Source organism: Felis catus, chromosome E3 (genome assembly GCF_018350175.1).
Source record: "Felis catus isolate Fca126 chromosome E3, F.catus_Fca126_mat1.0, whole genome shotgun sequence".
NCBI classification, from domain to species: domain Eukaryota; kingdom Metazoa; phylum Chordata; class Mammalia; order Carnivora; family Felidae; genus Felis; species Felis catus.
In genome coordinates, this window is record NC_058383.1 from 3,996,104 (window position 1) to 4,009,017 (window position 12,914).

Genomic DNA, 12,914 nt, shown 5'->3' on the forward strand with positions numbered 1-12,914 from the left:
TCAAAAACAAACACAAAAAAAATGGGGTTTCCTGACTGAGGCAAGGATGGGGGGAACCCACGGTCATTCACACCCCCACCCCCCGCGGTCCTCTGGGTACCTCCAGGCCTCCGCAGAAAACAGTTTGAGAACCAGAGCAATTCAAAGAAAAGTACCCACCAGGGGCGCCTGGGTGGCTCAGTCGGTTAAGCGACTGACTCTTGATTTCGGCTCAGGTCATGATCTCGCGGCTTCTCGGGTTCAAGCCCCACATCAGGCTCTGTGCGGGCACCGCGTAGCCTGCTTGGGATTCTCTCTCTGCCTTTCTAGCTGCCCTTCCCCCCCCCCCCATACTGTTTCTGTCTCTCTCAAAAATAAGTAAACTTAATTTTTTCTTTTAATTAAAAAAAAAAAAGTTCCCACCAAAGGAATGTACACCACCTGCCCCACGTCCCCTTTTCACCAGGCACCCGGGTGGTCAGTTTTCCAGCCGGGAAACTGGTCACCAACCTTCTCTATCTCCCCGCTCCCATCCAATCGACCCCCGCGTTCTGCTCATTCTTCCTCCCGAACGGCTCGCAGACCCAAGGCACGTTACCCGCTCCCCTCGTCCGTGGCACTTAACCACCGTTGTGCTTCATCTCCTGGCTCGGTATTGGGACAGCCCACGTCTGTGTTCTCTGTGAGACCCTAAGCCCCATAAGGGGAGAGAGCCGGTACCTTGGCTTACGGCCTTATCCTCAGCCGCCGGCACAGGACCGGGACAGAGCCCGGGCCCAGTCAGCCGCAGCCGGGGGTAAAGAAGAGAAACGCAGGGATTAAATCAGCAGAGGGGAGGACAGTCCACGGATCGTTCTAGAAATCCACGTCAAAGATAGTTGCTGCGGCCGAGCACCAAACTTAGCTCCGCTCCACTCGGCCGCATCCAAAAGGAAACCTGACATCGCCTGGTTCCCGGCAACCGCAGGTGGTGCGCCGGGCACACCGGGGCTGACCACAGCTGGCTGTGTGGAATGAGCTCCCTCCTCCTGTGGCTCCTGGGGTCTCTCTCCTGCTCCTGGCCTGCTCCAGCAGGCTGCCCCTCCCCCAGGACCTGTGCCTATTCTAGAAGCCTCCAGACATATGCCTGCCCACCTGAGCATCCGACGGTCAGAAGCATACTGGTTTTGGGGAGAGAAGCAGGTCCCCTCCTGTCCTGAAGCCCAGCTGGTCATGGGGCACCGTCTGCGCTGTCCCCAGGCAGGCAGCAGCGGGGCTGGTTGCTGGGGCAGCTGGGGGGGGCGGGGAGACCAGCCCAGGAAACCTTGGCACTTGCACCCCCACCCACCTTCGGCGAGTCTGTCTACTCAGTGCCCTGCAAGCGTCTTTTCAATCTGTCCGTCCTCTCCACTCGACCCCCATGGCCACGCCTGGGGTCCAGGCCACCCCCGCTTCTCCCCTAGGTCCTTGGGTCAGCCTCCCCTGCACCTCCACGCTCCCAAGACAGCGACCCTTCGGTCCAAATGATAAGACCACATCGAAGCCCTGCTTCAAACCCCCATCACCCCGGAGAATAGCCCGAGCAGCCTCCCATCTACACTCCGTTTGCCTCCACACTGGTATGAGAACAGCCAGAAAACCATGGTTCCGTAATCTCCCCAAAACCTGGGCACCACGCAAAGCCTGCCACAGGAGCATGGACACCTGAGGTGCGGCCCCCAGAACCCTGTCCGGCAGGGAGAGTAGCGGGTGGGCGGCAACCGTGACTCCGTGGGTCTCACCAGGCACGTGCTCCGTGGAAGAAGCAGGATCCGAAAGGACGAGGATGCCACTGACGCGAAATAAGCAATCAGGCAAAACTATCGTATGGCAACAGGTGTCGGGGCTGTGGTAACCTGGAAGGGGACGAGGGCGCTGGACGTGGTCTGCTTCAGCTGGGTGCGGGCCGCTGTGTGTGAAAATCGGCTTATTTTGCACAGGGACACGGGTGCACACTCTGCAGGCACGGCACCTGCACGAGACGTGTTTCCTAAAGCAACAGCCTTTGCGTACACACACAAAACCCACTCATCAGCACACATAACGAAAGAGAGCGCCTCATTATGACGGCCAAAAAATAGAAGTTTCCTAGGCAAGCGGAGCTCAGTAGGTTAAGCATCTGACTTCAGCTCAGGTCACAATCTATCTCACGGTTCGTGGGTTCGAGCCCCGCGTGGGACTCTGTGCTGACAGCTCAGAGCCCGGAGCCTGCTTCAGATTCGTTGTCTCCCTCTCTCTGCCCCTCCCCTGCTTGTGCTCTGTCTCTGCCTCTCAGAATAAAAAAAAAAATAAACATTTAAAAAAAAGAAAGAGGGGCGCCTGGGTGGCTCAGTCGGTTAAGCGTCCGACTTTGGCTCAGGTCACGATCTCACAGTCCGTGAGTTCAAGCCCCACGTCGGGCTCTGGGCTGATGGCTCAGAGCCTGGAGCCTGCTTCCGATTCTGTGTCTCTCTCTCTCTCTGCCCCCCCCCCCCCATTCATGCTCTGTCTCTCTCTGTCTCAAAAATAAATAAACGTTAAAAAAAATTTTTTTTTAAAAGAAAGAAAGAAATTTCCCAGGTGAAAACAGAACGAACATTCCCGTGGCTCCCCACCCTTCAGAAGCCCACACGCACGTTCTCAGAGTGGCACACCTCCTCCAGGCAGCCCTCCCAAGGCCCCCACGCCACAGCAACACCTCCTCTGAGCTCCCACAGCTGCACACACACAGGGCTGTCTTACCACGCCATCACTGTCCTGTCCCAGATGTCCATCCACCTGCCAGACCCTCGGGGTCCAAACGCCCACCGTCACCCGGCCACACAGTACGCATTCACCAACCATGAGTGCAATGGCTCAGCCGCCTCCCCAGACTTGTAGAGCATGGCCTGAAGCTTTTTCCCCAAATTTTTAAATGTCTACTTATTTTTGAGAGAGAAGGTGGGGGGGAGGGGGGAGAGTGTGCAGGGGAGGGGCAGAGATAGGAAGACAGAGGATCCAAAGCCCACGCTATGAGCGCACAGCCCAGTGTGGGCCTCAGACTCACCAACCATGAGATCATGACCTGAGTGGAAATCAAGAACTGGCTGCTTAGCCTGACTGAGCCACTCAGGCGCCCCGGGTGTGGCCTGAAGCTTAGTGTTTATTTCAGAACTTTCCGGATTTACTACTAAATCAAGGTGGAAAACCCCGGGTCACTCGCTGGGGGAGTTTAAAACTGATACAATGTGTGGTGATCTGGCAATAGTTAACCAAATTACAAAGGTTCACTCCCTGCTGGCCAGGAGTCCAAGTCTCGCATTTATCAGACAAAGATCAGGCTTGACCACACAAAGCTGCTGTTTTTGTAGGTCAGAAAAGGCCGCGTCTCAGCAATTCATATGATTTGAGCCAACATATCCATGCGTGTGTGCTAAATGATACACAAACAACAAGATTCACTGAGGTTCTGTCTCTCTTGGCAAAGGGGTGGACCGTCTCCCTGCCATAAATACCCACATACAGGGGACGGCCAGGAAACAGTATGCTGCTGTAGAAAGAAATAAAAGATTGGGAAGGGGCGCCTGGGTGGTTCAAGTCAGTTAAGCGTCCTCCAACTTCGGCTCAGGTGATGACCTCACGGTTTGTGAGTTCGAGCCCCACGTCGGGCTCTGTGCTGACAGCTCAGAGCCTGGAGCCTGTTTCCGATTCTGTGTCTTCCTCTCTCTGCCCCCCCCCCCAACTCACGCTTTGTCTCCCTCTCTCTCAAGAATAAATAAACATTTTTAAAAACTTAAAAAAAAAAAACAAAGAAAAAAGAAAAGATTGGGAAAATCTTGGGGCACCTGGGTGGCATAGTCAGTTAAGCAGCCGACTCTTGACTTCGGCTCAGGTCATGATCTCGCGGTTCATGAGTTCGAGCCCCACGTCTGGCTCTGCGATCACAGCACAGAGCCTGCTTTGGATCCTCTGTCTCCCTCTTTCTGGCCCTCTCACGCTCGCACACTCTCACTCTCTCTCTCTCCCTCTCTCTCAAAAATAAATCAACGTTAAAAAAAAAAAAGGCCGCACTTCAATGTACTAATGTAGAGAGGTGTCCCTGGCAACATTACCGAGAACAAATGCAATTTGCAGTTTGTATGGTATCCTTCCCTTTTGTTCTAAAAGTTGGAGGAAAAATAGAAGTATAAACATATAAATTTACAATATCACTACGCACGTATGTACGTGTGCACACATTTGCTCTTTTAGCACAAAGTAACTCTGGAAACACACACAAGAAACTGGTAATACATAGTTGCTTCTAGAAGAAGAATGGGCAGAGGGCATCTTTTTACCCACACCCTTTTGTGCCGAGCCAGCATGTCACCCATCCAAATACAAAAAGAAATTCAGAGAAAAGAGAAGAAGCCAGCCCTTCCCGGGAACGGCACACAGATGCTCACCAGGGCGCGTAGGAGGCCGCTATGAAGAAGTAGATGACCATGCGGTCGAACATGTGCAGGCAACGTTCCACCATCCTGGAGCAGAGAAGGGTCAGGGTCAGGGTCAGGGTCAGGGCCCCAGAGCCACGCCCTGGACAAACATGCTTCCCTGCAGGTGGGGAAGAGTCCCGGCTGGGGGCAGGCTCACCTCTACCCAGCCACGACCCTTGGGCTTCCGGTTCCCCATCTGTGAGTGACCAGAGGTTTTCAAACCAGGCTCCCCATGACCCTGGGGGTTGAATGGAGAACCCCTGCAGGTCTCTCGGTGGACCCCCCCCTTCTCCTGAAGGGTAAGGATGGACCCCCTCACCTGCACTTGAATCATGGCAACTCTGCATTTTGGCTTTTTTTTTTTTTTTTTTTAGTTTATTTATTTTGAGAGAGACACACACACGTGTGTTCACATAAAAAAGAGAAAGAGAGGTGAGCAGGGGAGGGGCAGAGAGAGGCGGGGGGGGGGGGAGAGAATTCCAAACAGGCTCTGGGTTCATCAGCACAGAGCCGGATGTGGGGCTCGAACTCATGAACCACGAGATCATGACCTGAGCCAAAATCAAGAGTCAGACCCTTAACTGACTGAGGCACTCAGGCGCCCCTGCATTTTGGCTTTATACACTGGGCTTTTCAAAAGATTTCAAATGATGAACGAATTTGGTGGTTAAAACAAAATGCAACACCAACAAAACCACGTGCCCCCCGCCGAAAACTATGTGCTCCCTCCAACCTCAAAGACCCTCTGGGTCCTGGCATCCTGGTTCAGATCCAGGCTCTGGAGCCAGAAGGCCTGGGTTCGAGTCCCAACCTTACCACTTATGGACTGTATGACCTTGACCTAGCTCCTCACCATCTCTCAGCCTCGGCTCTCTCATCTGTCAAGCAGGGAGGATACCCGCAGCCTGTCACGGGCTGGCCGTGAGGGTTAAGTGAGTTGGTACTTTGCACGCCTAAGAAGAAGTACTCAACAAACACTGGCTGTTTTTGTTGTGACCTCACGTTGAGGAGCAAACTGGAGTCCTCCATATGTTTGCCCGGTGTGGTAACCAACCTCCAAAATGGTGCCCGAAGAGCCCCACCTTCTGGTAAGCCAACCCATGTGTAGCCCCCTCCCACAATGAATAAGGCAAACACATGTAACCAACAGGGGGCTGCGGAAAGGATGGCGTGTGATTTCTGAGTCTAGATCCTAAAAGATATTATCGCCTCTGCCTTGTCCTCTTGGAACACTAACTTTGGGAGAAATGAGCCACATGTCTGTGGAGAGGCCCATGTGGGAAGCACTGAACACCCCGTATACATCCAGCAGCAACCTGCCAACCAGGTGAGGGAGCCACCTTGCAAGCGGCTCCAGCCCCAGTCAAGCCTTCAGATGAGAGCAGCCCCGAAGCCCAGCACCTTGACTCCCCCAGAGATCGAGAACCACAGGCAGGCAGTTAAGCTCCTGAAATCCTGACTCCGAAGCTTTGAGAGATAGCCAAGGTTTCCAGTTACTCAAAACCTCTGTGATTTAGGGTCATGCGTTACAGAGCGATAGGTAACTAATACAAGGCGTGGTTCTGTCCAGCAAACTTTAGCTCTCAATAAATCCGACCAGTGATTCTATATATATATATGGTTTAACTTCACGTCTCCCTAGAAATAAAAGCGGTAACAACAGCTAGTCCGTATAGGGCAGGGACCATAAGCAGAGCACTGGTCTGAGCAATTTATGACCAATAACTCTTTAATCCCGCCTAGAAGATAGGTACTATTATGTTCATCCACTCCGTGACAGACGTGGACAGCCACGGGCAACACAGTGACACCACTGGTTATGCGGGCAGTAACTTCAACACACAAGAGGACACACAGTATGGCTGCGTTATATGAGGTCCCCAGAGGAGTCAGATTCACAGAGACAGAAGGCAGGATGGGGGGTGCCAGGGGCTGGCGGAGGGGTGGGGAATGAGTGTTTAAAGGGGACAGAGCTTCAGTTCCGGAAGATGAAGAAAGTTCTGGAGATGCTGGTGGTGACTGCACAACCATGTGACTGTGTTTAATGCCCCTGAGAGGGACACCTAAGCCTGGTCAAGACAGTCAATTTACATTATGTATATTCACCACAGTGTTTTTAAAAATTAAAAGCAAAGAGGGGCACCTGGGTGGGTCAGTCGGTGAAGTGTCCGACTTCAGCTCAGGTCATGATCTCGCGGTTCGTGAGCTCAGGCCCCGCATCGGGCTCTCTGCTGTCATCACAGAACCCTCTTGGGGTCCTCTGTCCCCCTCTCTCTCTGCCACTCCCCACATGTGCTCTCTGTCCCTCAAAAATGAACATTAAAAAAAAGAGGGGTGCCTGGGTGGCTCAGTCGATTGAGCATCTGACTTGTGACTTCAGCTCAGGTCATGATCTCACGGTTCAGGGGATTGAGCCCCACATCGGACTCTGCGCTGAGCTTGGAGCCTGCTTAACATTCTCTTTGTCCCTCTCCCTGCTCACTCGCGCTCTCTCTCTCCAAAATTAAAAAGAAGAAGAAGAAAAAATAAGAGTAACAAATAAAAATAAATACAAACCCCAGACTAACGCCTACACCACAGAACTACTGAAGAGATCAGGGGTGATGTCTGCACAGGACCCAGAACCCGGGGTGGTGCCCACAAGAGTCAAAGGTCATTCTGATGGTCCGAGGATCTCTTGGAACGACCCTGGGAGCCGGGGGGCTGGCTCTCCGAGGTGCCCACAGGGGAGCAAACGAGCCTCATGTGGGTGAGGTGATCTGCCCAGGTGGGATCCGGACCCAGCCCACAGAGGCAAAGATCACCGCCCCGGGCCCCTCCTGGCTCAGCCAGCCGCGCCCCCTGCCCTGGCCACCCCACCTGGCACACACCCCTCCCGTGGGCCAGGTGGAACGCACCTGAGGTGTCTCTTCTTCCAGGAGATCGTGTGGAACACAGTGGACACCACGAACAGCCCACAGAGGCCGAGGCCATAGATCCAGGCAGAGATGGTCTCCCAATCGTCATCCGACAGGAAGTAGAGGTTGGAGCTGCCAAGGATGCTGGGAATGATCCAGAGCTGGAAGCAGAGTGGAAACAGGTGTTGCAGGAACAGCCTCCCGTGTGGAATCCGGGGAGGGACGGAGACCCCGAACCTCCTCGGGCACGCCGCCCACCCTTTCCTCTAGATCCACACCGCCCATCGGAACCTCCCTCCGTGGTGGTAACGTCCCAGACCCCCACCATCCGATACGGGAGCCACCAGGCACCAGTGGCCACTGAGCACTTGAACCGTGACTGCAGCAGTGAGGTAGCGAATTTTTAATTCTATTTCGTGGCGATCGATCTCAGTTTGTTTCAGCAGCCCACGGAGCCGGCGGCCACCACATGGGGCAGCACAGCCCTAGAGAAGGTCACGGTACACACGTAGTCCCCGCCTCCTGAAGAAAACGTCCCTCCCCACCAGGTCCGCCTGGAAAACCCCTCACTCGTCACATCCGGGTTTATCGATCACTTCCCAAGAGAAGTCTAGAACTCTCCGAAGCACTGGGGGCGGGGAGTCCCAGAACGTGCGCCCAATTCTGTGTGCCGGGAGCACTGTTTCTAAAGAAAGGGTCTCTGGCAACACCAGTCAACAGAAGGATAACACCAGTCCCAGAGGTCATTTGAGACGTTCTGGCAAGCCACGTTTTTAAAAGGAAAAACAGGTCGAGTTAATGTCAATACTTTATCTGTTCAGCCCGACAGGTCCACAAGACCACGTAATTAACATACACATTTTGAGGAGACATTTTACATCCTGTCTTTCCTGCCAGGTCTTCCCGAGTCGGTGCGTATGTCGCACGCACAGCACGTCTCCAATCAGACGAGCTGCACGTCAAGCGCGCAACAGCCACACGGGGCCAGTGGCTACCGAGCTGGACAGGGGAGGTCTAGGTCTTTCGTTATTCTCAAAGGCATCCACTGCCCAGAGGGTTTCTTAGGCGAGGCTGGGGTGGAGTCGGTGAATATTCCAAGCAGACGGAACATCGTTTGCAAAGGCATGGAGGTGTACCTTCTATCCAGGAAACAGCGCATTCAGGTGCTGGAACCTGAGGGGAAGAGCGTGGCAGTGGGAGGTGGGCCAACACATGAGCTAAGACCTGCCCGGGAGCTCGTAACGGAGTCCAGATGCCGTACAGGTACTAGGGAGCCACTGAAGGTTTGAAGAGCAAAAAGGGAGGCCTGCTCAGCACCACAGTCCAATTTCCCCAAATGGCCTTCCCTCGAGATCCCACTCACTCTTCCAAGGGCCACAGAGGACTTGATGTCAGCGGGGACATCACCGTGGAATGGAGATGTTGAGTCTCGCCAAGGGCAAAGAGCCTGCCTCCCCCTGCACCTGGAAGCGTCCCCCTCTCAGCTCTCGGCCCCCCAAAAGCCAACTCACAGCATGGGTGGCACAGTTGGCTGCATGTTCGTACTCGGTGGGCTGGTACCTCTTGTGGGCGGGGACTCGGTGGTTCATGAACCTGGAAGGAGAGACATAATTCTTGGAAGCTGGGCCAGGAAGCCGGGAGCAGCTGTGGTCACAGGATCCCCAGGAGGCCTGAAGACCAGGTCCCTCTAGTGGGAAAAAAGATCCCTCCCCTCCCCATCGCCCCTCCTCTGCCTCTCCCTCCCTTCTTTCCCACCCCCTTTTCCCTCCCACCTTCCTCCCCCTGCTCCCCCTCTTTCCTATCTTCCTCCTCCCCTCCCCCTCCCTCTTCGCCTTCCCATCTCCCTCCTCCCCCTCCCCCTCCCTTCCTCTTACACTTTGTTTGGACTACCCAATACTTTGTGCCTAATCCCCAGTGTGGCATTTGGTGCACAACTTTGCTAAATACAGCGTTCTCTCCATTTCCTGTTGCTCATTTTCCTTACTGACACACAGACAGCTCCCCATGGGCACAGCCCAACCCATTCTTACTCGCACACCCACCAGAATAACCACCACCCGGGAGGGGGCCGAGCTCAGAAAGCGCCCTTAGGCCCCCTCCCAGTGACTCTCTTCCCTCAAGGAAACCGCCCTCTGACACTGTCCTCATAGATTAGCTTGGCCTGCTCTTGAACTTCCCATCAATGGGATCACAGAGCACAGACCCTTCTTTGTCTGGCTGCTTTGGCTGCGAGACTCATTCATGTCGCTGGACGCGGTGATGGACCGTGCTCATCGCCGTACGGAATTCCACACACAGTTATGCCCCCCATCTACTGGACGTGGACTTTCCAGTTTGGGGCCATCGTGGGGAACTCTGCCTCGTGACCATCCGTGTGCACATCCTCAGTGACCATCTGCCCTCACTTCTGCCGGACGCAGATGCACACGTGGAACAGCCAGTTGACTGTCTTAAGCAATATGCACTCCTGGTGTTCCAGAGTCCTTGGGGAGACTCCTCGGCCCCTCCAGTCTCTCCTTTGTTCCGCACTGGGCTCCGAAAGCACAAAAGGGGCCCATTTCACGGAGGGAAAGCTACCGCGATGAGGGTAGGGAGCGACACCCCCAGGGGGTCCGGCACTCAGCCTGGGTCCCGCAGGCAGGACTCCGCACCGGGGTATCCAAATCAGGCTGGGAAGGCAGGCCTGGCAGGGCGGGGAAGGAGCGTCCGAGAGCCGGGGGGTGAGGTCTGCAAGCACCTGGCTGGCAAGCTGGACCAGCCTGGCAGGGGTCACCTCCTTGGCCCACACGGGCTCAGGATCAGGAAAACGGGCAGTTCCCCCGTTCGTCTCAGACTCACGCACCGAGCTTCTGTATGCAGCTGTCGTGCTAGCACAGCTCACCGAGACTTTACCGAGCACTTTCTACATGCCGGTACCACACCAGTGCGGATCACAGAGCATTTATCGAATGCCTTCTGGGGGCTGGACCTATGCCAGTGAAGTTCACAGGGCATTTATGGAGCACGTTCCATAGGCTGGACCCACGCTAAGTACACTTCACTGAGGATGTGCCAGCGCCTCCTCCGCCATACGGACCACAGAGCACCTATTAAGCACCTTCTGTATGCCGGGTCTACACTCAGAACACGGGACAGAGGGTTGAGATGAGCTCCTCAAGGAGCTCACGGTCCAGAAGGCACGGGATCCAGGCAGAAATCCTGACACCGCGTGATTAATGCTTCTCGTCCTTTCGGGAAACACTGGAGAACACCTACTACGTGCTGGCTGGGATTAGAGGAGCAGCACAGCACAGGGTGAAGGCTGCGGAGAGGGGAGAGGGCTCCCAGGGCACAGGCTCAGCACGACGCCCGAGGCACCTGCCTCCGCAGCGCACACCGCAAACAGATGTTGAGGATGACGGAGGAGTTCACTAGGCGGAGGGGAAAGGGTGCTCCTGGCCCGGGGACTGGCAGACGGGAGTGTGCAGAGCGGGTGTGGAGGCTGGAAGGCTGGGGTGTCTCCCAGGGGCTGACACTGCCATACGCTGCCATCTGCCTGACACGCACCGCGTCTGGTTTTCCCGTGCTGGCCCCTCGGTGCCTGGACAAGTCTGGGGGTCCACGGCTGCGCCCCCCACCCATCTGCCCTGACAGCTGTTCTCCACCTGCATCAGCCAGCGGTCACTCCACCTGTGACAAGGCCAGCGTCCTGCTGAGCCCATTACACAGATGAGAAAACCAAGACCTTACACAGCAAGCCCCGGGGCCAGGCATCTGAGCAGAGCTCGGTGCTCCAGGGCGCCAACCCCCACAGGGTCTGACACCCATGCAGGGGCAGACTCGACCCCGGAGCTGAGTCTCTGGGCTCAGGGTCACAGAGAAAAGGGTGGACTCACCCCTGCAGCTGGGGACCCCCCAAAAAGCACAGCCTCCCCAGGTGGCCGAAACAACCAGCCCATCAGCTCACCTTCTCCAGGAAGAAGCTGTCAGTGGCCAAGAGTGGGTCAAGAAGGGATACTTAATAGGACAACAAAAGCAGTGTTACGGGCTGGACTGTGTCTCCCCCAAATTCCTACGTTGATGATTCTAACCCCCAGCACCCCAGAAAGTGACCGCATTTGGCAACAGAGCCATTGCAGATATTATCAGTTAAGATTAGGTTCCCCTGGAGGAGGGCGATCCCCCGGTCTGTTACAACTAGGGTCCCCGTGGGAGGAGGGGTGACACAGAGTGGAAGCCCACGTGACGGTGATGGCAGAGACTGCAGTGACGTGTCCACATGCCAAGGGACACTGAGGGTTGCTGAAGCTACCAGAAGCTGGGAGCCAGACACAGAGGCTCCTCCTTCAGAGCCTCCAGAAGGAATCCACCCTCCTGACACCCCGATTTTGGACTTCTGGCTTCCAGAGCTGGGAGACCAGATTTCTATACGTTTAAGGCCACAAAGCGCATGGTCATTTACTATAGCCCCAGAGACACGAACACGGTGTTAATTTTGCACGGTGTTAATTTTGATAGATTCTGCCCCAAAGCCCCCCACGGCGCTGTGCCAACTGGGCGAGGGGGCGGGCAGAGGTCAACCGGGCAGGGACACAGCTGACGCCTTTCTCCAAGGTGGGAAACCAGGTCTGGGGCTGAGGAAGTTCCCGTCCACCTGTCGCCGACTTTAACAAACACCAATAAGCCGCCCACAGTGCCAGCCTCACGGGTCCAAGAGCGACATTGCGTTGCCGCGGTGACCCATGATGGGCAATCCCTTATTTGTTTCTGGGTTCCACAAAACCCTCCTTGTCTCTGCCCCGCGCTGCAGCCACTGAATGGGGAGAAAGGCGGACAGAGAAAAAGGCCGGCAGACCAGGCCCCGGGGCCGGGGGCAAACACCCAAGAAACAGTTCCCACAACCCTCCAGAACCAAGAACTTTTTCTTTACCCTCCTTGTGGCCTAATTTTTTTCTTTCTTTCCTTTCCCTTTTTTTTTTTTTTTTTTTTTTTGCTACTCTGTGTTATGATTTTGGGCAAATGTAGATGGCCGTGTGACCACCACCACAATCAAGATTAAGAACAGACCCCTTCGTCCCTCTCAAAATACTCATACGCCCCGGGGACCCAACACCTGTTCCCGGCCCCATTACTGCTGCTCTGCTCTCTGCCCCAACAGCTTTGCCTTTCCAGAATGTCGTGTAAATGTAGCAACACGGTCATACCACAGCGTGTTGTTATGTTTTTTACTTTAATATCTAAAAAGAATTTATTTTAATTAAAAAAAATTTTTTTTTGATAGAGTATCAGAGCATGAGTGGGGGAGAGGCAGAGAGAGACACAGAATCCAAAGCAGGTTCCAGGCTCCGAGCTGTCAGCACAGAGCCCGATCTGGTTTTTGAACCCATGAACCATGAGATCATGACCTGAGCCGAAGACGGACGCTCAACCGACTGAGCCACCCAGGCACCCCAGAAAGAATTTATTTTAGAAAGTCAAAGCACATTCCCAGATGGAAGGAAACTTTCCATGACAAGCAGGGATTTACTTATTTATTTAAAATGTGTCTAAGACAGGGGCGCCTGGGTGGCGCAGTCGGTTAAGCGTCCGACTTCAGCCAGGTCACGAT

General features: G+C 54.8%; 1 protein-coding gene across 1 annotated transcript in view; it reads right to left on the reverse strand.

Annotated features, from left to right (window-relative positions):
• Positions 1–12,914, reverse strand: part of RADIL (Rap associating with DIL domain) — a 127,330-nt gene that overhangs the window by 90,552 nt on the left and 23,864 nt on the right. Inside the window, 3 exon segments of the mRNA XM_023246444.2 lie at positions 4,401–4,475; positions 7,328–7,488; positions 8,839–8,920. Coding sequence (XP_023102212.2) covers positions 4,401–4,475; positions 7,328–7,488; positions 8,839–8,920 — 318 coding nt within the window.